Source organism: Phasianus colchicus, chromosome 35 (genome assembly GCF_987193195.1).
Source record: "Phasianus colchicus chromosome 35, bPhaCol1.hap1.1, whole genome shotgun sequence".
Lineage (NCBI taxonomy): Eukaryota > Metazoa > Chordata > Aves > Galliformes > Phasianidae > Phasianus > Phasianus colchicus.
The window spans coordinates 2,241,647-2,261,915 of NC_143470.1; the positions used below are offsets into that span (position 1 = coordinate 2,241,647).

The 20,269-nt window shown below is 60.8% G+C and overlaps 1 protein-coding gene across 1 annotated transcript; it reads right to left on the reverse strand.

The window, feature by feature from the left end:
* Positions 1 to 1,313: 1,313 nt before the first annotated feature.
* Positions 1,314 to 9,077, reverse strand: LOC116239883 (uncharacterized). The gene is made up of 2 exons (XM_090129108.1): positions 6,295 to 9,077; positions 1,314 to 4,255 (listed from the first exon to the last, which is right to left on the reverse strand). Exons 1-2 carry the CDS (start codon positions 6,380 to 6,382, stop codon positions 2,277 to 2,279), a joined length of 2,067 nt encoding a protein of 688 aa, XP_089985234.1. The 5' UTR covers positions 6,383 to 9,077; the 3' UTR covers positions 1,314 to 2,276.
* Positions 9,078 to 20,269: the final 11,192 nt, after the last annotated feature.

Consider the following 20,269-nt stretch of genomic DNA (forward strand, 5'->3'; position numbering starts at 1 on the left):
ACGCATCCCATTGGGGTCAAATTGTTTCTACAGGGTCCGTACTGTTCCTTAGGATTCCATACTGGTCCCTGTGGGTCCATACTTGTCCCTATGGCTCCACACGGACCCCTCCCTCTTTTATCCCCCCCCTGTCCCTCCACCCTGGTCCAGTTTCGGTGCCACCTCCCCAGTGTCACCTGTCCCCACCCTGGCTGGTCCCGATGACCCCGTGGGCGGCCCCAGCCCCACCCCAGCATTCCCATCCCACTCCCAGTTCCACTGTCCCCATTCCGGTCCCAAGTTCCTCATTCAGTTCCCAGTGTCCCCATTCCCATGGGTGTCCCCATCCCAGTGACCCCAAAGTCTCCATCTGAGTGTCCCCATCCCTGTCCTTCTGGATGTCCCCAAGCAAATGTCCCCACTGTCCCCATCCCCAAAGTCCCCATCCCAACGTCCCCATCCCTGTCCTTGGAATTGTCCCCATCCCAGTGTCCCCAGGATCCCCATCCCAACACCCCCATCCCTGTCCTTCGTGTTGTCCCCAACCAAATGTCCCCATAGATCCCATCCCCAGTGTCCCCATCCCTGTCCTTCTGGTTGTCCCCAACCAAATGTCCCCAATCTCCCCATCCCCAAAGTCCCCATCCCAAAGTCCCCATCCAAATGTCCCCAATCTCCCCATCCCAACATCCCCATCCCTATCCTTCTTGTCCCCATCCCAATGTCCCCAATCTCTCCATCCCCACTGTCCCCCATCCCAGTGTCCCCCATCTCCCCATCCCCAAAGTCCCCATCCCAACGTCCCCAAAATCCCCATCCCAACATCCCCATCCCTGTCCTTCTGGTTGTCCCCATCCCAATCTCCCCAATCTCCCCATCCCCACTGTCCCCCATCAGATTGTCCCCAGTCTCCCCATCCCAAAGTCCCCATCCCAATGTCCCCAATCTCCCCATCCCAAAGTCCCCATCCAAATGTCCCCAATCTCCCCATCCCAACATCCCCATCCCTATCCTTCTTGTCCCCATCTCAATGTCCCCAATCTCTCCATCCCCACTGTCCCCCATCCCAGTGTCCCTAATCTCCCCATCCCCAAAGTCCCCATCCCAACATCCCCAAAATCCCCATCCCAACATCCCCATCCCTGTCCTTGTAGTTGTCCCCATCCCATTGTCCCCAATCTCCCCATCCCCAATCTCCCCATCCCCAAAGTCCCCATCCCAGTGTCCCCAATTTCCCCATCCCCAAAGTCCCCATCCCAACGTCCCCAAAATCCCAATGTCCCCAAAGTCCCCATCCCTGTCCTTCTGGTTGTCCCCATCCCAACGTCCCCAATCTCCTCATTCCCACTGTCCCCCATCAGATTGTCCCCAGTCTCCCCATCCCCAAAGTCCCCATCCCATTGTCCCCCATCTCCCCATCCCAAAGTCCCCATCCAAATGTCCCAAATCTCCCCATCCCAACGTCCCCATCCCTGTCCTTGTAGTTGTCCCCATCCCATTGTCCCCAATCTCCCCATCCCAAAGTCCCCATCCCATTGTCCCCCATCTCCCCATCCCAAAGTCCCCATCCAAATGTCCCCAATCTCCCCATCCCAACGTCCCCATCCCTGTCCTTGTAGTTGTCCCCATCCCAACATCCCCAATCTCCTCATCCCCACTGTCCCCCATCAGATTGTCCCCAATCTCCCCATCCCCAAAGTCCCCATCCCATTGTCCCCCATCTCCCCATCCCAAAGTCCCCATCCAAATGTCCCCAATCTCCCCATCCCAACATCCCCATCCCTATCCTTCTTGTCCCCATCCCAATGTCCCCAATCTCCCCATCCCAAAGTCCCCATCCCATTGTCCCCCATCTCCCCATCCCAAAGTCCCCATCCAAATGTCCCCAATCTCCCCATCCCAACGTCCCCATCCCTGTCCTTGTAGTTGTCCCCATCCCATTGTCCCCAATTTCCCCATCCCAAAGTCCCCATCCCTGTCCTTGTAGTTGTCCCCATCCCAACGTCCCCAAATCCTCCCATCCTCCAACCGTGGGTGCAGACCAGCCCGACCAGCTCATCCGGTGCTGTGACACCTATGGACACGTGTGGCCATACTGGGGACACGTGTGGCCACAGGGACAAGTTTGGTGACACGTGTGGCCACGTGGGGCCATACTGGGGACACGTGTGGCCACGGGGACGGTGACACGTGTGTCCCCATATCGGGACACGTGTGTCCACGGGGACAGGGAACAAGGATGGTGCCACGCTGCAAGGGCTTTATTGGGATCGTGGGGAGGGTGACAGCACCATCCCCTATTTGTCACATCCCCCACAGCCCGATTCCTGCCCCGATCCACTGCTGGATCCCGATTCGTAGGTCCCGGTCCCGGAGCTGTAAGCGTATCCTGCATTAGGACCGCGGCGGATGGGGATGTGACCCCCAGTCCTGGCTGGATCCCGAAGCCCTGGCACGAAGGGGATCCCAGGGTTCTTGTATACGGGGCGCAGGGATCCGCTTCCATAGGATCCCGATCCCCCATAGGATCCTGATCCGCTTCCATAGGATCCCAATCCCCCATAGGATCCTGATCCGCCTCCGGAAGATCCTGATCCCCCATAGGATCCTGATCCGCCTCCGTAGGATCCCAATCCCCCATAGGATCCCGATCCACCTCCAGAAGATCCCGATCCCCCATAGGATCCTGAGTCTTCTCCATAGGATCCCGAGTAACCCCCATAGGATCCTGAATCATCCCCATAGGATGAGGGGAGCCCGTAGGATCCTGAGCTGCCTCCATAGGAGCTTGATCCCCCATAGGACCCCGATCCGCTGCCTCCTTGGGATCCAGGTCTGCCTGATCCCGATCCTCCTTGGGATCCAGGTCTTCCTGATCCTGATCCTATTCCCCCTTGGGATCCAGGTCTCCCCGATCCCGATCCTCCTTGGGATCCAGGTCTCCCCGATCCCGATCCTCCTTGGGATCCAGGTCTTCCTGATCCTGATCCTCCTTGGGATCCAGGTCTGCCCGATCCCAATCCTCCTTGGGATCCAGGTCTGCCTGATCCTGATCCTGATCCTCCTTGGGATCCAGGTCTGCCTGATCCCGATCCTATTCCCCCTTGGGATCCAGGTCTTCCTGATCCTGATCCTCCTTGGGATCCAGGTCTGCCTGATCCCGATCCTCCTTGGGATCCAGGTCTTCCTGATCCTGATCCTATTCCCCCTTGGGATCCAGGTCTGCCTGATCCCGATCCTCCTTGGGATCCAGGTCTTCCTGATCCACTTCCCCCTTGGGATCCAGGTCTGCCTGATCCCGATCCCGATCCACTTCCCCCTTGGGATCCAGGTCTCCCCGATCCCGATCCCCCTTGGGATCCAGGTCTTCCCAATCCATAGGGCAGAAGTCCATAGGATCCTGGTGGCCCACCAGATTCCGGTGAGACAAAAGATCCTGATCCGTCCCCTTGGGATCCCGGTCGGCTTCCATAGGATCCTGGTTTACCTCCACTGGATTCCGGTGACACGTAGGACCCAGATCCACTTCCTCGTCCCGGGGATGGCCCCGATACACCCCCATAGGATCCTGATCCGCCCCCATAGGATCCTGAACTGCTCCCATAGGATCCGGAGTCACCGTAGGATCCCGATCCACCGCCATGGGATCCCGATCCACCTTGGGATCCTGGTCTGCCCCCATAGGATCCCGATCCACCTTGGGATCCCGGTCTGCCCCCATAGGATCCTGAGCTGCTCCCATAGGATCCGGAGTCACCGTAGGATCCCGATCCACCGCCATGGGATCCTGATCCACCTTGGGATCCCGGTCTGCCTCCATAGGATCCCAATCCACCTTGGGATCCTGGTCTGCCCCCATAGGATCCTGAGCTGCTCCCATAGGATCCGGAGTCACCGTAGGATCCCGATCCACCTTGGGATCCCGGTCTGCCCCCATAGGATCCCGAACTGCTCCCAAAGGATCCCGATCCACCGCCATGGGATCCCGATCCACCTTGGGATCCCGGTCTGCCCCCATAGGATCCCAAACTGCTCCCATAGGATCCCGATCCACCGCCATGGGATCCCAATCCGCCATAGGATCCCGGTCCGCTGTAGGATCCCGAGCTGCTCCCATAGGATCCTGGTCCACTGTAGGATCCCACTCCCCCTCCGGAGGACCCCGCTGTGTCCCTCCCAGTTTGGGGGCTGAGGAATCCAGTGGGTTCCTTGCAGGGATCCACCCCGGCCATCAGCGGGCTCAGATGGGATCCCGAGTCACAGTCGGAGGCAGCGCCTGGAGAAGTGGAAGGGAGCCTTCCCAGTTCATCCCAGTCCATCCCAGTTTGTTCCAGTCCATCCCAGTTCATCCCAGTCCATCCCAGTTTGCTCCAGACCATCCCAGTTTGTTCTAGTCCATCCCAGTGCATCCTAGTTTATCCCATCTCACCCCAGTCCATCCCAGTCCATCCCAGTCCATCCCAGTCCATCCCATCTCACCCCAGTCCATTCCAGTCCATCCCAGTTTATCCCAGTACATCTCAGTCCATCCCATCTCACCCCAGTCCATCCCAGTCCATCCCAGTCCATCCCAGTCCATCCCATCTCACCCCAGTCCATTCCAGTCCATCCCAGTTTATCCCAGTACATCTCAGTCCATCCCAGATCACCCCAGTTTATCCCAGTCCATCCCAGTCCATCCCAGATCACCCCAGTCCATCCCAGTCCATCCCAGTTCACCCCAGCCCATCCCAGTCTATCCCAGTCCATCCCATCTCACCCCAGTCTATCCCAGTTTGTCCCAATCCACCCCACTCCATCCCAGTTCCTCCCAGTTCTCCCCCACTCCATCCCAGTCCCTTCCAACTCTCCTCCAGCCCATCCCAGTCCCTCCCAATCCCCTCCCACTCCATCCCAGTCCCTCCTATTTCCCACCCCAGTCCCTCCCAGTCCCCCCCCAGTCCCTCCCAGTCCCTCACAACCCTCCTCCAGCCCATCCCAGTCCCTCCCAGTCCCTCACAATCCTCTCCCACTCCATCCCAGTCCCTCCCATTTCCCACCCCAGTCCCTCCCAGTGCTCCCAGTCCCTCCCAGTCCCTCACAATCCTCTCCCACTCCATCCCAGTCCCTCCCATTTCCCACCCCAGTCCCTCCCAGTGCTCCCAGTCCCCCCCCAGTCCCTCCCAATCCTCTCCCACTCCCTCCCAGTCCCCCACCAGTCCCTCCCAGTCCCTCCCAGTCCCCCCCAGTCCCTCCCAATCCTCTCCCACTCCATTCCAGTCCCTCCCAATCCACCCCACTCCATCCCAGTCCCCCACCAGTCCCTCCCAGTCCCTCCCAATCCTCTCCCACTCCATCCCAGTCCCTCCCAGTCCTTCCCAGTCCCTCCCAATCCTCTCCCACTCCATCCCAGTCCCTCCCAGTCCCCCCCATTCCCTCCCAATCCTCTCTCACTCCATCCCAGTCCCTCCCATTTCCCACCCCAGTCCCTCCCAGTGCTCCCAGTCCCCCCCCAGTCCCTCCCAATCCTCTCCCACTCCATCCCAGTCCCTCCCAGTGCCCCCCAGTCCCTCCCAGTCCCTCACAACCCTCCTCCAGCCCATCCCAGTCCCTCCCAGTCCCTCCCAATCCTCTCCCACTCCATCCCAGTCCCTCCCAGTGCTCCCCAGTCCCTCCCAGTCCCTCACAACCCTCCTCCAGCCCATCCCAGTCCCTCCCAATCCTCTCCCACTCCATCCCAGTCCCTCCCAGTCCCCCCCATTCCCTCCCAATCCTCTCTCACTCCATCCCAGTTCCTCCCATTTCCCACCCCAATCCCTCCCAGTGCTCCCAGTCCCCCCCAGTCCCTCCCAATCCTCTCCCACTCCATCCCAGTCCCCCACCAGTCCCTCCCAGTCCCTCCCAATCCTCTCCCACTCCATCCCAGTCCCTCCCAGTTCCCCCCAGTCTCTCCCAATCCTCTCCCACTCCCTCCCAGTCCACCACCAGTCCCTCCCAGTCCCTCCCAATCCTCTCCCACTCCATCCCAGTCCCTCCCAATCCTTCCCAGTCCCTCCCAATCCTCTCCCACTCCATCCCAGTCCCTCCCAGTCCCCCCCATTCCCTCCCAATCCTCTCTCACTCCATCCCAGTCCCTCCCATTTCCCACCCCAATCCCTCCCAGTGCTCCCAGTCCCCCCCAGTCCCTCCCAATCCTCTCCCACTCCATCCCAGTCCCCCCCAGTCCCTCCCAATCCTCTCCCACTCCATTCCAGTCCCTCCCAACCCTCTCCCACTCCATCCCAGTCCCTCCCAGTTCACCCCCCCAGTCCCTCCCAGTGCCCCCCAGTTCCCCACCTGCCGTCTTCCCACACAGCAGCAGCAATAAGACCCCCAGGGCCGATGGCAGCCGAGGAGCAGCCATGGCTGGGGACATCGGGGACATCGGGGACGCAACGGGGACAGAAGGGACCGACCTTAAATAAGGACCAGGGGATGGGTGGGGCGGCCCGGTGCCATCACTGGGGGAGGGGACATTTGGGGACACGAGGACGGCCCCGCCTCGTTAAACCCTGAGTCACATCATTGACCTGCTTGGGACAGGGCAGGGTCACCCGTGTCACAACTGGGGACAGCTCAATGTCACCGAGTGCCCATGAGCCAGTGGGGGCAGCTCAGGGCCACCATGTGTCCAGTGACCACTTGGGGACACCTTGGGGACATCTTGGGGACATCACCACTTGTCCATGGACCACCTGGGGACAGCTCAGGGCCACCACGCGTCCATGGACCACTTGGGGACACGTTGGGGACATCATCAGTTGTCCATGGACCACTTGGGGGCACCTTGGGGACATCATCACGTGTCCATGGACCACTTGGGGAAACCCTGGGGACATCTTGGGGACATCACCACTTGTCCATGGACCACCTGGGGGCAGCTCAGGGCCACCATGTGTCCAGTGACCACTTGGGGACACCTTGGGGACATCTTGGGGACATCACCACTTGTCTATGGACCACCTGGGGACAGCTCAGGGCCACCACGCGTCCATGGACCACTTGGGGACACGTTGGGGACATCATCAGTTGTCCATGGACCACTTGGGGACACCTTGGGGACATCATCACGTGTCCATGGACCACTTGGGGACACCCTGGGGACATCTTGGGGACATCACCACTTGTCCATGGACCACCTGGGGGCAGCTCAGGGCCACCACGCGTCCAGGGACCACTTGGGGACACCTTGGGGACATCTTGGGGACATCACATGTCCATGGACCACTTGGGGACAGCTCAGGGCCACCACGTGTCCATGGACCACTTGGGGACATCCCAATGCCACATGTCCCACTTGGGGACACCTACGGACCACTTGGGGACATCTCAAGGCCATGTGTCCCACTTGGGGACATCAAGTGTCCATGTCCCACCTGGGAACATCTTGGGGACATCATCACATATCCATGGACCACTTGGGGACATCTTGGGGACATCATCAGTTGTCCATGGACCACTTGGGGACAGCTCAGGGCCACCACGTGTCCATGTCACACTTGGGGACATCTTGGGGACATCATCACATGTCCATGGACCACCTGGGGACATCTTGGGGACATCTCAAGGCCATATGTCCCACTTGGGGACATCGAGTGTCCCATGTCCTACCTAGGGAAATCTTGGGGACATCATCACGTGTCCATGTCACACTTGGGGACATCTTGGGGACATCATCACGTCCATGTCCCATTTGGGGACACCCATGGACCACTTGGGGACATCATGACTCATGTCCCGTTTGGGGACACTTTGGGGACAACTTGAGGACACCATGACCATGCCCTGTTGGGGACACTTTGAGGACATCACACCCTTGTCCCATTTGGGGACATCCTGGGGACACTTTGGGGTCACCTTGGGGACACTTTGGGGACCCCATACCCATGTCCCATTTGGGGACACTTTGGGAACACTTTGGGGACCCCACACCCACGTCCCATTTGGGGACACCCTGGGGACACTTTGGGGACAATTTGGGGACCCCATACCCACGTCCCATTTGGGGACACTTTGGGGACCCCCATACCCATGTCCCATTTGGGGACACCCTGGGGACACTTTGGGGACCCCATAACCCTGTCCCATTTAGGGACACTTTGGGGACACTTTGGGGTCACCTTGGTGACAATTTGGAGACACTTTGGGGTCACATTGGGGACCCTTTGGGGACATTCTGGAGACCCCATACCCACGTCCCATTTGGGGACACCCTGGGGACACTTTGGGGACAATTTGGAGACACTTTGGGGTCACATTGGGGACACTTTGGGGACCCCATACCCGCATCCCATTTGGGGACACTTTGGGGACCCCATACCCACGTCCCATTTAGGGACACCCTGGGGACACTTTTGGGACAATTTGGAGACACTTTAGGATCACATTGGGGACCCTCTGGGGACATTCTGGAGACCCCATACCCATGTCCCATTTGGGGACACCCTGGGGACACTTTGGGGACAATTTGGAGACACTTTGGGGACACTTTAGGGTCACGTTGGAGACACCCTGGGGACACTTTGGGGTCACATTGGGGACACTTTCGGGACCCCATACCCACGTCCCATTTAGGGACACCCTGAGGACACTTTGGGGACACTTTGGGGTCACATTAGGGACAATTTGGGGACCCCCATACCCATGTCCCATTTGGGGACACCCTGGGGACACTTTGGGGACACTTTGGGGACCCCATACCCACATAGCATTTGGGGATATCCTGGGGACACTTTGGGGACACTTTGGGGTCACATTGGGGTCACCTTGGGGACAATTTGGAGACACTTTGGGGTCACCTTGGTGACACTTTGGGGACCCCATACCCACATCCCATTTGGGGACACCCTGGGGACACTTTGGGGACACTCTGGGGTCACATTGGGGACACTTTGGGGACCCCCATACCCACGTCCCATTTGGGGACACTTTGGGGACATTTATGGGGACACGTTGGTGTGTCCCCCCCCCCCGGATTGAGGCCATATGGCCGCTCCCCATGGTGACACGTCGGCCACCCCCAGGGTGGGGTGGGGACGGTGACACCCGAGTGTCCCCTCCCCCTCCCCACCCCTCCTCGCACCCCCCCCCCCCCCCCCAATTTTGGTCACCACGGGTGGAGCGGACGCTTCGGGTGCCCCCGGAAGTGGGTTATTATGGGATGGGAGGAGGTGGCCCCGCCCTGCTCCACCCAGGGGTGGGGGGGGGGGGGGGGTTGAATGGGGAATAGGAGGGTTGGGCGGGGGGGGGGGCGATGGGGGGGTCTATGGGGGGACAATGGGATTTTGGGGGGGGTCCTGGGGGGTCTGGGGGGGGTCAATGGGGGTGAGGGGGGTGGGGGGGATCGTGGGGGGGGGTGGGGGGTCAATGGGGGGATGGGGGGACAGTGGGGTTATGGGGGGGAAGGGGGGGTCTATGGGGGGACAATGGGATTTTGGGGGGGTCCTGGGGGTCAATGGGGGGGTCTGGTGGGGGTGAATGGGGTGGGGGAGGTCGTGGGGGGGGATGGGGGGGTCTATGGGGGGACAATGGGATTTTGGGGGGGGTCCTGAGGGTCAATGGAGGGGTGTGGGGGGGGTTTGGAGGGGGTCAGTGGGGTCTGGGGGGGTCTATGGGGGGACAGTGGGGTTATGGGGGTGATGGGGGGGGCTATGGGGGGACAATGGGATTTTGGGGGGGGTCCTGAGGGTCAATGGAGCGGTGTGGGGGGGGTTTGGGGGGGGTCAGTGGGGTCTGAGGGGGTCTATGGGGTGACAGCGGGGTTATGGGGGGGGATGGGGGGGGCTATGTGGGGACAATGGGATTTTGGGGGGGTCAGTGGGGTCTGTGGGGGGGTCTGTGGGTCAATGGGGGGGGTCAGTGGGGTCTGAGGGGGTCTATGGGGGGACAGTGGGGTTATGGGGGTGATGGGGGGGGTCTTTGGGGGGACAATGGGATTTTGGGGGGGGTCCTGAGGGTCAATGGAGCGGTGTGGGGGGGGTTTGAAGGGGGTCAGTGGGGTCTGGGGGAGTCTATGGGGGGACAGTGGGGTTATGGGGGGGGATGGGGGGGTCTATGGGGGGACAATGGGATTTTGGGGGGGTCCTGGGGGTCTGTGGGGGGGTCTGTGGGTCAATGGGGGGGGTCAGTGGGGTCTGAGGGGGTCTATGGGGGGACAGTGGGGTTATGGGGGTGATGGGGGGGGTCTTTGGGGGGACAATGGGATTTTGGGGGGGGTCCTGAGGGTCAATGGAGCGGTGTGGGGGGGGTTTGAAGGGGGTCAGTGGGGTCTGGGGGAGTCTATGGGGGGACAGTGGGGTTATGGGGGGGGATGGGGGGGTCTATGGGGGGACAAAGGGATTTTGGGGGGGGTCCTGGGGGGTCTGGGGGTCAATGGGGGGGTCTGGTGGGAGTGAATTGGGTGGGGGAGGTCGTGGGGGGGGGGATGGGGGGGTCTATGGGGGGACAATGGGATTTTGGGGGGGTTCTGGGGGTCTGTGGGGGGGTCTGTGGGTCAATGGGGGGGGTCAGTGGGGTCTGGGGGGGTCTATGGGGGGACAATGGGGTTATGGGGGGGGATGGGGGGGTCTATGGGGGGACAATGGGATTTTGGGGGGGTCCTGGGGGTCAATGGAGGGGTGTGGGGGGGGTGGGGGTGGGGGTCAATGGGAATCTGGGGGATTTTGGGGGGGTCCTGGGGGTCAATGGGGGGATCTGGGGGGTTGGGGATACTGAAGGTAGCTGGGTGGGGGGAGGGGGGGTTAATTGAAGGGGGGGTCCATGGAGTGTTTTTTTTTGGGGGGGGGGAGAGACACTGAGGTGTTGAATGGGGATCCAGAGGGTCCCAAATAGGGATGGGGGGAAAGGGGGGTATCTTCTCTTTTATAGGGGGGGTCATCATTTTATGGGGGGGTCACCATTTTATAGGGGGGTCATCATTTTATGGGGGGGGGGGGTTCAACATTTTATAGTGGGGCGTCATTTTATGGGGGGGGTCACCATTTTTATAGGAGGGGTCATCATTTTAAAGGGGGGGGGTCACCATTTTGTAGGGGGGGGTCGCCATTTTATTGGGGGAGGGGATCACCAATTTATAGGAAGAACTCCAACTTTTTTTTTTTGGGGGGGGGGCACAAATCCTCACCATTATTTCAAATCCCATCCCCCCCCCCCATTCCTTCCCCCCCCCCCACGGAAGTGCAGTTCCGCCTTTTGGCCACACGGTGGCGCTGTTGTAAAGGGCCTGGATGGAGTTTGGGGGCGGAGGTGGGGGGGGGGGGGGGCGAATGGGCGGAGGGGGGGGGGGGGGCGTTTAGGAATGGGGCGACCCTACCATAACACCCCCCCCCCCCCTCAAGCTCCGCCCCCCCCATCCCTTCCTCCTTCCCTTCCCCTCCCCCCCCTCCTTTTTTTTCTTTTTTTCCCCCTTCTTTTCCTCACACAAAGACCCCCCCCCAAAATTAAGAACCTCCCCCCCCCCCCCATAACGCCCAAAAAAAACAAAAACCCGAACGGGGGGGTGGGGGGGGGGCGGGGAAACCCCTCCCCCCCCCACTCCCTTCCCTCCATCCGCTCTCCGGATGCCCCCCCCTCCCTTCTTCCCCCCCCCCCCCCCCCCTCCTTTTGTCTTCCGGATACATTTTGGGCGTTAACCCCTCCCTTCCCCCCCCCCCTTAAAAAAAAAGCCACCCCCCCCTCTTCTAAAATAACCCCAAAATCACTTCTTTCCCCCCCCCCACGCTATTAAAAAAAAACCCAAAAAACAGAAGGAAAAGAAAAGAGAGGGGGGGGGGGGAGGGAAAAAAGAAAGGAAGGGGGGGGGGGGGGTTGGGAAATCCCCCCCCCCGTGGGAAAAGCCGCTTTTCTTTGCCCCCCCCCCCCCCCCCGCAACCAAAGCCGCCCTCGGAGCGCCGCCGCGATCGCCGCGTCCCGAAGTGAGTAAAAAAAACCCGAATGGGGGGGGGGGGGAGGTTGGGGATGGGAATGGGGGGGGATTTGGGATTGGGGGGGGGACGGGACAGTGAGGGGTCTTGGGACGCCCCCCCCAACCCGCTTTATAACCCCCTCCTTTTCCGCGTCGTTCGCTGCGGGGGGGCGATTTTGTGGACCCCCCCCCCCCCGCCTCCCCTCCTTTCCAACATCCCCAAATCCGACGCCGCTCCGCCCGTCTGCGCCCTTTGTCCCCATAGCGGCTGTGCCACCAAGCCCTATTGTCCCCAAATGTCCCCATCCTTTGTGTGCCCACAACCACGGTGTCCCTAAATCCCCATCCCTGCTGTCCCCCCATCCTTGGTGACCCCAAATGTCCCCATCCCATATGTCCCCCCCAACCCCAGTGTCCCCAAATCCCCATCTACATTGTCCCCCCAAATCCTTGGTGACCCCAAATGTCCCCATCCCATATGTCCCCCCATCCTTGGTGACCCTAAATGTCCCCATCCTTGGTGTCCCCCCCAACCCCAGTGTCCCCAAATCCTCATCTATGGTGTCCCCCCAACCCCGGTGTCCCCAAATGTCCCCAATCTTGGTGACCCCAAATGTCCCCATACCTGGTGTCCCCCACTCTTTGGTGACCCCAAATGTCCCCATCCCATATGTCCCCCCCAACCCCAGTGTCCCCAAATCCCCATCTATGTTGTCCCCCCAGTCCTGGTGTCCCCAAATGTCCCCATCCTTGGTGACCCCAAATGTCCCCATCCATGGTGTCCCCCACAACCCCAGTGTCCCCAAATCCCCATCTATGTTGTCCCCCCAACCCCGGTGTCCCCAAATGTCCCCAATCTTGGTGACCCCAAGTGTCCCCATTCTCGGTGTCCCCCCCAACCCCAGTGTCCCCAAATCCCCATCTACATTGTCCCCCCAAATCCTGGTGTCCCCAAATGTCCCCATCCTTGGTGACCCCAAATGTCCCCATCCTTGGTGTCCCCCACAACCCCAGTGTCCCCAAATCCTCATCTATGGTGTCCCCCCAATCCTGGTGTCCCCAAATGTCCCCATCCCTGGTGACCCCAAATGTCCCCATCCCTGGTGTCCCCCCATCCTTGGTGACCCTAAATGTCCCCATCCCTGGTGTCCCCCCACATCCCCAGTGTCCCTAAATCCCCATCTACATTGTCCCCCCAAATCCTGGTGTCCCCAAATGTCCCCATCCCTGGTGTCCCCCACAACCCCAGTGTCCCCAAATCCCCATCTGTGTTGTCCCCCCAATCCTGGTGTCCCCAAATGTCCCCATCCCTGGTGACCCCAAATGTCCCCATCCCATATGTCCCCCCCAACCCCAGTGTCCCCAAATCCTCATCTATGGTGTCCCCCCAATCCTGGTGTCCCCAAATGTCCCCATCCCTGGTGAACCCCCATCCTTGGTGACCCCAAATGTCCCCATTCTCGGTGTCCCCCACAACCCCAGTGTCCCCAAATCCCCATCTATGTTGTCCCCCCAAATCCTGGTGTCCCCAAATGTTCCCATCCTTGGTGACCCCAAATGTCCCCATCCCTGGTGTCCCCCCATCCTTGGTGACCCTAAATGTCTCCATCCCATATGTCCCCCACAACCCCAGTGTCCCCAAATCAACCCCAGTGTCCCCAAATATCTCCATCCCATATATCCCCAACATCCCTGGTGTCCCCAAATCCCCACCCCTGATGTCCCCACCATCCCCAGTGACCCCAATATCTCCAACCTCGGTGTCCCCACCGTCCCTGTTGACCCCAAACTTGGTGACCCCATCCTTGGTGACCCCAATATTTCCATCCTTGATGTCCCCACCATCCCTGTTGACCCCAAACTTGGTGACCCCATCCCCAGTGACCCCAATATCTCCATCTTTGGTTTCCTCTCCATCCCTGTTGACCCCAAACTTGGTGACCCCATCCTTGGTGACCCCAATATTTCCATCCTTGATGTCCCCACCATCCCTGTTGACTCCAAACTTGGTGACCCCATCCCCAATGACCCCAATATCTCCAACCTCAATGTCCCCACCATCCCTGTTGACCCCATCCCTGGTGACCCCAATATTTCCATCCTTGATGTCCCCACCATCCCTGTTGACCCCAAACTTGGTGACCCCATCCCCAGTGACCCCAATATCTCCATCTTTGGTTTCCTCTCCATCCCTGTTGACCCCAAACTTGGTGATCCCATCCTCAATGACCCCAATATCTCCAACCTCAATGTCCCCACCATCCCTGTTGACCCCAAACTTGGTGACCCCATCCCTGGTGACCCCAATATCTCCATCTTTGGTTTCCTCTCCATCCCTGTTGACCCCAAACTTGGTGACCCCATCCTCAATGACCCCAATATCTCCAACCTCAATGTCCCCACCATCCCTGTTGACCCCAAACTTGGTGACTCCATCCATGTTGACCCCAATATCTCCATCCCTGATGTCCCCACCATCCCCGTTGACCCCAAACTTGGTGACCCCATCCCCGCTCCCCCCCATATCTCCACCCCCCTCCTTTCCCCCACCGCTCCCGATGTCCCCAACCTCCCCTCCCACCACCAGGCCATGGCGGTGCCGGGTTGGAAGCTTCAACTCTTGGAACGTCGCCGACGTGAAGAAGAAGCAGCTCGACGTCGGGAACGGGAACAGAGGGACCGAGCAGCTCAATTGCCCCCGTGGAAAAGGGAACTGCTGGAAAGACGACGGGCAAAAGCGGGATCCGGGGGGGGTCCTCCAATGGGGACGTCACCCCCAGTGACTTTGTCCCCGGGGTTGAGTCGTAGCGCTGAAGGTTTGGAGAGCTGCGGTACCACCGAAGCCCCCCGGGGTCGGGTCAGTCGTCTGCTGAGTCGTTTCGCCCCACGGCCACCCCCAGCTCGGTCACTCAGCACTGAGGGGCTCCCAGAGAGCCCCCCAACCAAGGGGGGTCCCCAACGGTGTCCCCAAGGGGATGGGGTAGAGATGGGGGATGGGGATGGGATGGGGAAAGGTCGGGGAAGCGTTGGGTTGGGTGCTCAAGGGGGTGGTGATGGGATGGGGGGTGGTGATGGGGTGGGGAAGGGCTGGTCAACGGTTGGGTTGGGTGCTCAAGGGGGTGGTGATGGGATGGGGGGTGGTGATGGGGTGGGGAAGGGTTGGGGAAGCGTTGGGTTGGGTCCTCAAGGGGGTGGTGATGGGGTGGGGAACGGTGGGAGGTTGGCTGACGTTGGCCAACGGTTGGGTGAGGGGTTGGGGGCCACCGAGGGGCTGACAGGACGTGACAGCGAGGGGGTGGGGAGGGCAGAGGGGCGAGGGATGGGTGAGGGTCGTGGGACGGGCAAGGGGCGAGGGTTGTTTGATGGGTTGGGGGCAACGGAGGGCCAGCAGGGGGCTGAGGGCCACGGGAAGGGGAAGGGCCAGGGGTTGGCCACCAACCTGGGGACGACAAAGGATGTGGGGACAGCTGAGGTGAGGGGGGTGGTGAAGGGGCTGGTGACAGCCAAGGGGTGGGGGTCTGTGAAGGCCCCAAAAGAGGGGCAGGGGGCAGCTGAGGGGTGTAGGGGGGGTAAGGGCCATGGGTCGGCCACCAGCCCGGGGACAGTTGATGGTCTGGGGACAAAGAAGGACCTGGGGACAACCGAGGGCCGCGGGACGGTCAGGGAGATGGTGAAGGGCTGGAAGGGACAGGGGACAGCTGAGGGGACACGGGGGGGGACAGTTGGTGGCCAGGAGGGCACGGGGATGGCCGAGGGACCGAGCACGGTGGCACCTCTGGTGGCCACAAAAGCTTCGGTGGGGAAGATGCCACCAACAGTGGTGACAACGTCAGCCGTGGCACCAACGTTGGCCACGGTGCCACCAACGACTGTGGTGTCATCGGTGTCAACCACGTCACCGTCATCAACCGGGACATCCGCGGCGGCCATGATGCCGACGGTGACGGTGACAATGTCAGCCATGTCACCAACGGTGGCCGTGATGCCATCGACGTCAACCGTGACGATGTCAACCACGTCACCGTCAACCGTGGTGTCAGCGACCACAGCACTGCCAAACACGTCACCATCAACGGTGACACCGTCAGCTGTGGCGTCGCCAACCACGTCACCGCCAACCACGCCACCGTCAGCCATGACACCGCCAACCATGTCACCAACGGTGGCCAAGATGCCACCAACAACCACGTCGTCATCAACCACGTCACCAACGGTGGCCAAGATGCCACCACTGACCACATCACCACCAACCACGTCACCAACGGTGGCCAAGATGCCACCAGCGACCACGTCACCACCAACCACATCACCGCCAACCACGTCACCCTCCACCACATCACCAACAGTTGCCAAGATGCCACCAATGACCACGTCACCCTCAACCACGTCACCACCAACCACGTCACCAACGGTAGCCAAGATGCCACCAACGACCACATCATCACCAACCACGTCACCACCAACCATGTCACCCTCAACCACGTCATCACCAACCGCGTCACCAACAGCGTCCAAGATGCCACCACCATCCACATCACCGCCAACCACGTCACCAACAGCATCCAAGATGCCACCACCATCCACAACACCACCAACCACGTCACCAACAGCATCCAAGATGCCACCACCATCCACAACACCACCAACCACATCACCAACAGCATCCAAGATGCCACCACCATCCACATCACCGCCAACCACGTCACCAACAGCATCCAAGATGCCACCACCGTCCACATCACCGCCAACCACGTCACCAACAGCATCCAAGATGCCACCACCGTCCACATCACCGCCAACCACGTCACCCTCAACCACGTCGCCTCCAACCACGACCCCCCCGGCACCCGCACCGCCCCCAACGCCGACGTCACCGTCGCCCACACCTCCACCTCCTTCCTCCACGGTGACACCGTCAGCCTCCCCCACCCAGGGGCGTTCCGAGGGCGGCCCCTCGGACGTCCCACCCCCGGGGGGGTCCGTTGGGGCGGCGGCCATGCGTGGGGCTCCCCGTCGAGACGCCGCACCCCCCCTGGCCCACCCGGCCCTCCAACGCCGTAGTGGGAACACCATCACCGTACGGCCCCGGAGAGGGGTGGGCAACGAGGGGGGGTCCACCACGGTTGTTCCACCTCCGACTCCATCCATCCCCAACCCGGGGCCCCCCAAGAAGCGTTACCCCACGGCCGAGGAGATCCAGGTCATCGGGGGGTACCTGGCTCTGCCCCGCTCCTGTCTGGCCAAAAATGACCCCCACCGCAAGAAGGTGCGTCACCGTGTGTGTCCCCCCCCTGCGACCCCCCCCCCGTGTCCCCTGAGGTCCTCCTGTGTGCCCCCATCCCCGTGCTGTACCTCCATCAGTGCCCCGTGTCCCCAGGTTTTGGCCCCCTGTCCCCATCCTTTGCCCATTCCGTGCTCCGTGTCCCCAGTTTTTGGCCCCTTCCGTGTTTCCTGTCCCCAATTCTTGGCCCCTTCTGTGTTTCCTGTCCCCAGTTTTTGGTCCCCTGTCCCCATCCTTTGTTCCCTGACCCCATCCTTTGCTCCCTTCTGTGCCCCATGTCCCCAGTTTTTGGCCCCATGTCCGCATCCTTTGCCCCTTTCTTTTCCCCATGTCCCCAATTTTTTGTCCCCTGTCCCCAGGTTTTGTCCCCTGTCCCCATCCTTTACCCCCCTTCCGTGCCCCATGTCCCCAATTTTTGGCCCATTCCATGCCCCATGTCCCCAATTTTTGTCCCCTGTCCCCAGGTTTTGTCCCCTGTCCCCATCCTTTACCCCCCTTCTGTGCCCCCTGTCCCCAATTTTTGGCCCCTTCCGTGTTTCGTGTCCCCAATTTTTGCCCCGTCCCCAATTTTTGGCCCCCTTCCCCATCCTTTTCTCCCTTCCATGCCCCACATCCCCATCCTTTGTCCCCTTCCATATCCCCTATCCCCAACCTTTGCCCCCTGCCCCCAATCTTTGCCCCCTGTCCCCATCCTTTGCCCCCTCCTGTGCCCCATATCCCCATTTTTTGCCCCATATCCTCATCCTTTACCCCCTTCTACGTCCCCTATCCCCAATTTTTGCCCCTATCCCCAATCTTTGCCCCCCATCCCCAACTTTTGCTCCCTACCCCCAATTTTTGCCCCCCATCCCCAACTTTTGCCCCCCTGCCCCCATCCTTTGCCCCACATCCCTATTCATTGTCCCATATCCCCATCCTTTGCCCCTTTTCTGTGCCCCACATCCCCAACTTTTGCCCCCTACCCCCAATCTTTGCCCCTCATCCCCAATTTTTGCCCCCCGTCCCCATCCTTTGCCCCTTTCTGTGCCCCGTATCCCCAGTTTTTGCCCCCTGTCCCCAACTTTTGCCCCCCATCCCCAGTCTTTCCCCCCCATCCCCAATTTTTGCCCCCATATCCCCAATTTTTGCCCCCGTCCCCAATTTTTGCCCCCTGCCCCCAATCTTTCCCCCCCACCCCCAATTTTTGCCCCCACCCCCAATCTTCCCCCCCCATCCCCATCCTTTGCCCCCTTCTACGTCCCCTATCCCCAATTTTTGCCCCCTGTCCCCCCACTGAACCCCCCCCCCAATATTACCCACAATCCTTTGCCACCCCCCCCCCAAAAAAAAAAAAAATAAAAAACAGGAACCCAAACAGGGGGGAAGGGGAAGGGGGGGGGGGGAGGGGAGAAGGAAGTGGTTGCGGTGGTGGCAGGGAGGGGACAAACATGTTGTCCCCCCCCCCCACCTTCCTGTCCCATCCCCCAGCTTGTTAATAGCCTCCGCTAATTACGATTAAGCCCCGAGGGGATTAATTGCCATGGGAACCCCCACAGAGTTGTGGGTGGGGATGGGGGCAGGGTGGAATGTCCCCAAGGGGCCGGGTGACATCTGCTGTCCCCATAGGGGTGGAGGTGTCCCCCCGTGGTGTCCCCATCATCTCCATGGTGTCCCCATAGTGTCCCCATCTCCATGGTGTCCCCATCACCTCCATGGTGTCCCCACCCCTATGGTGTCCCCACCCCTATGGTGATCCCATCTCTTATGATGTCCCCATGGTGTCCCCATAGTGTCCCTACCCTTATGGTGTCCCCATGGAGTCCCCATCATCTCCATGGTGTCCTCATGGTGCCCCCAGCCTTTTGGTGTCCCCATGGTGTCCCCATGGTGTCCCAATCTCCATGATGTCCCCATCCTTATGATGACCCCATCCCTTATGATGTCCCTATGGTGTCCCCATCCCTGTGGTGTCCCCATAGCGTCCCCATCTCCATGGTGTCTCCACGGTGTCCCCATATTGTCCCCATGGTGTCCCCACCCTTATGGTGGCCCAATGGTGTCCCCATCCCTTACCATGTCCCTATGGTGTCCCCATATTGTCCCCATAGTGTCCCCATCACCTCCATGATGTCCCCATGGTGTCCCCTTATGATGTCCCCATGGTGTCCCCATGGTGTCCCCATCCTTTTGATGTCCCCATGGTGTCCCCATCATCTCCATGATGTCCCCATGGTGTCCCCTTGGTGTCCCCATAGCGTCCCCACTCCTATGATGTCCCCATGGTGTCCCCATGGTGCCCCTACCCCTATGATGTCCCCATGCTGTCCCCCTCCCCACGCTGTCCCCATGTCCTCATGTCCCTCTGTCCCCCCCCTTCTTGTCCCCTTCCCCCCCCCTTTGTCCCCCACAGCTGAAGATCTGGTTTTCGGAGCGGGACCTGGAGCGCACCTTCTCCTACCCCTCGGAGGGGGCTTTGCTGGCAGCCTGGGGACCCCCCCCCGAAGAGCCCCCCCAGAACCCCCCCCCCGGACCCCCCACGGCCCCCGATGAGGATGAAGAGGAGGAAGAGCCCCCCCCGGGGCGGGGGCTTCAGGGGGGGCTTCGGGCACGAGCTCTGCTAGTGGGTGAGTGGAGGGGTCCTTTGGGGGGGGGGGGGGGGTCACAAGGCGTTTGGGGGGGGGGGCAGGGGTTATTTGGGGGTCCTGGGGGGGTCCTGGTATCCTCTGGGGGGGGTCTTGGGGGAAGGGGGGGGTCTTGGGGGAACCAAGGGGGAATTTGGGGGGGTCCAGGGGTCATTTGGGGGTCCTGGGGGGGGTCCTGGTTTCTCTGGGGGGGTTCTGGGGGTCTTATAGGAGGCATTTGAGTGGTTTGGGGGGTCTGGGGGGGGCACCAAGGTGTTTGGGGGGGGGTCCAGGGGTCATTGGGGGTCCTGGGGGGGGTCCTGGTATCCTCTGGGGGGGGTCTTGGGGGAACCAAGGGGGCATTTGGGGGGGTCCAGGGGTCATTTGGGGGTCCTGGGAGGTTCTGGGGGGGTACAGGTGTAAGTGCACGTTCCAATGGGTTTTTTTTTGGGGGGGGGTTGGGGAGGGGTTCCCTATTGGTTCCAATGA

Bases quoted from the DNA above. Each gene is read 5' to 3' on its own strand.
- LOC116239883 (XM_090129108.1), bottom strand. From the start codon at position 6,382: ATGTCCCCGATGTCCCCAGCCATGGCTGCTCCTCGGCTGCCATCGGCC. The intron at 4,256-6,294 runs GTGGGGAACTGG...CCACTTCTCCAG, and splicing joins GCTGTGTGGGAAGACGGCAG to GCGCTGCCTCCGACTGTGAC.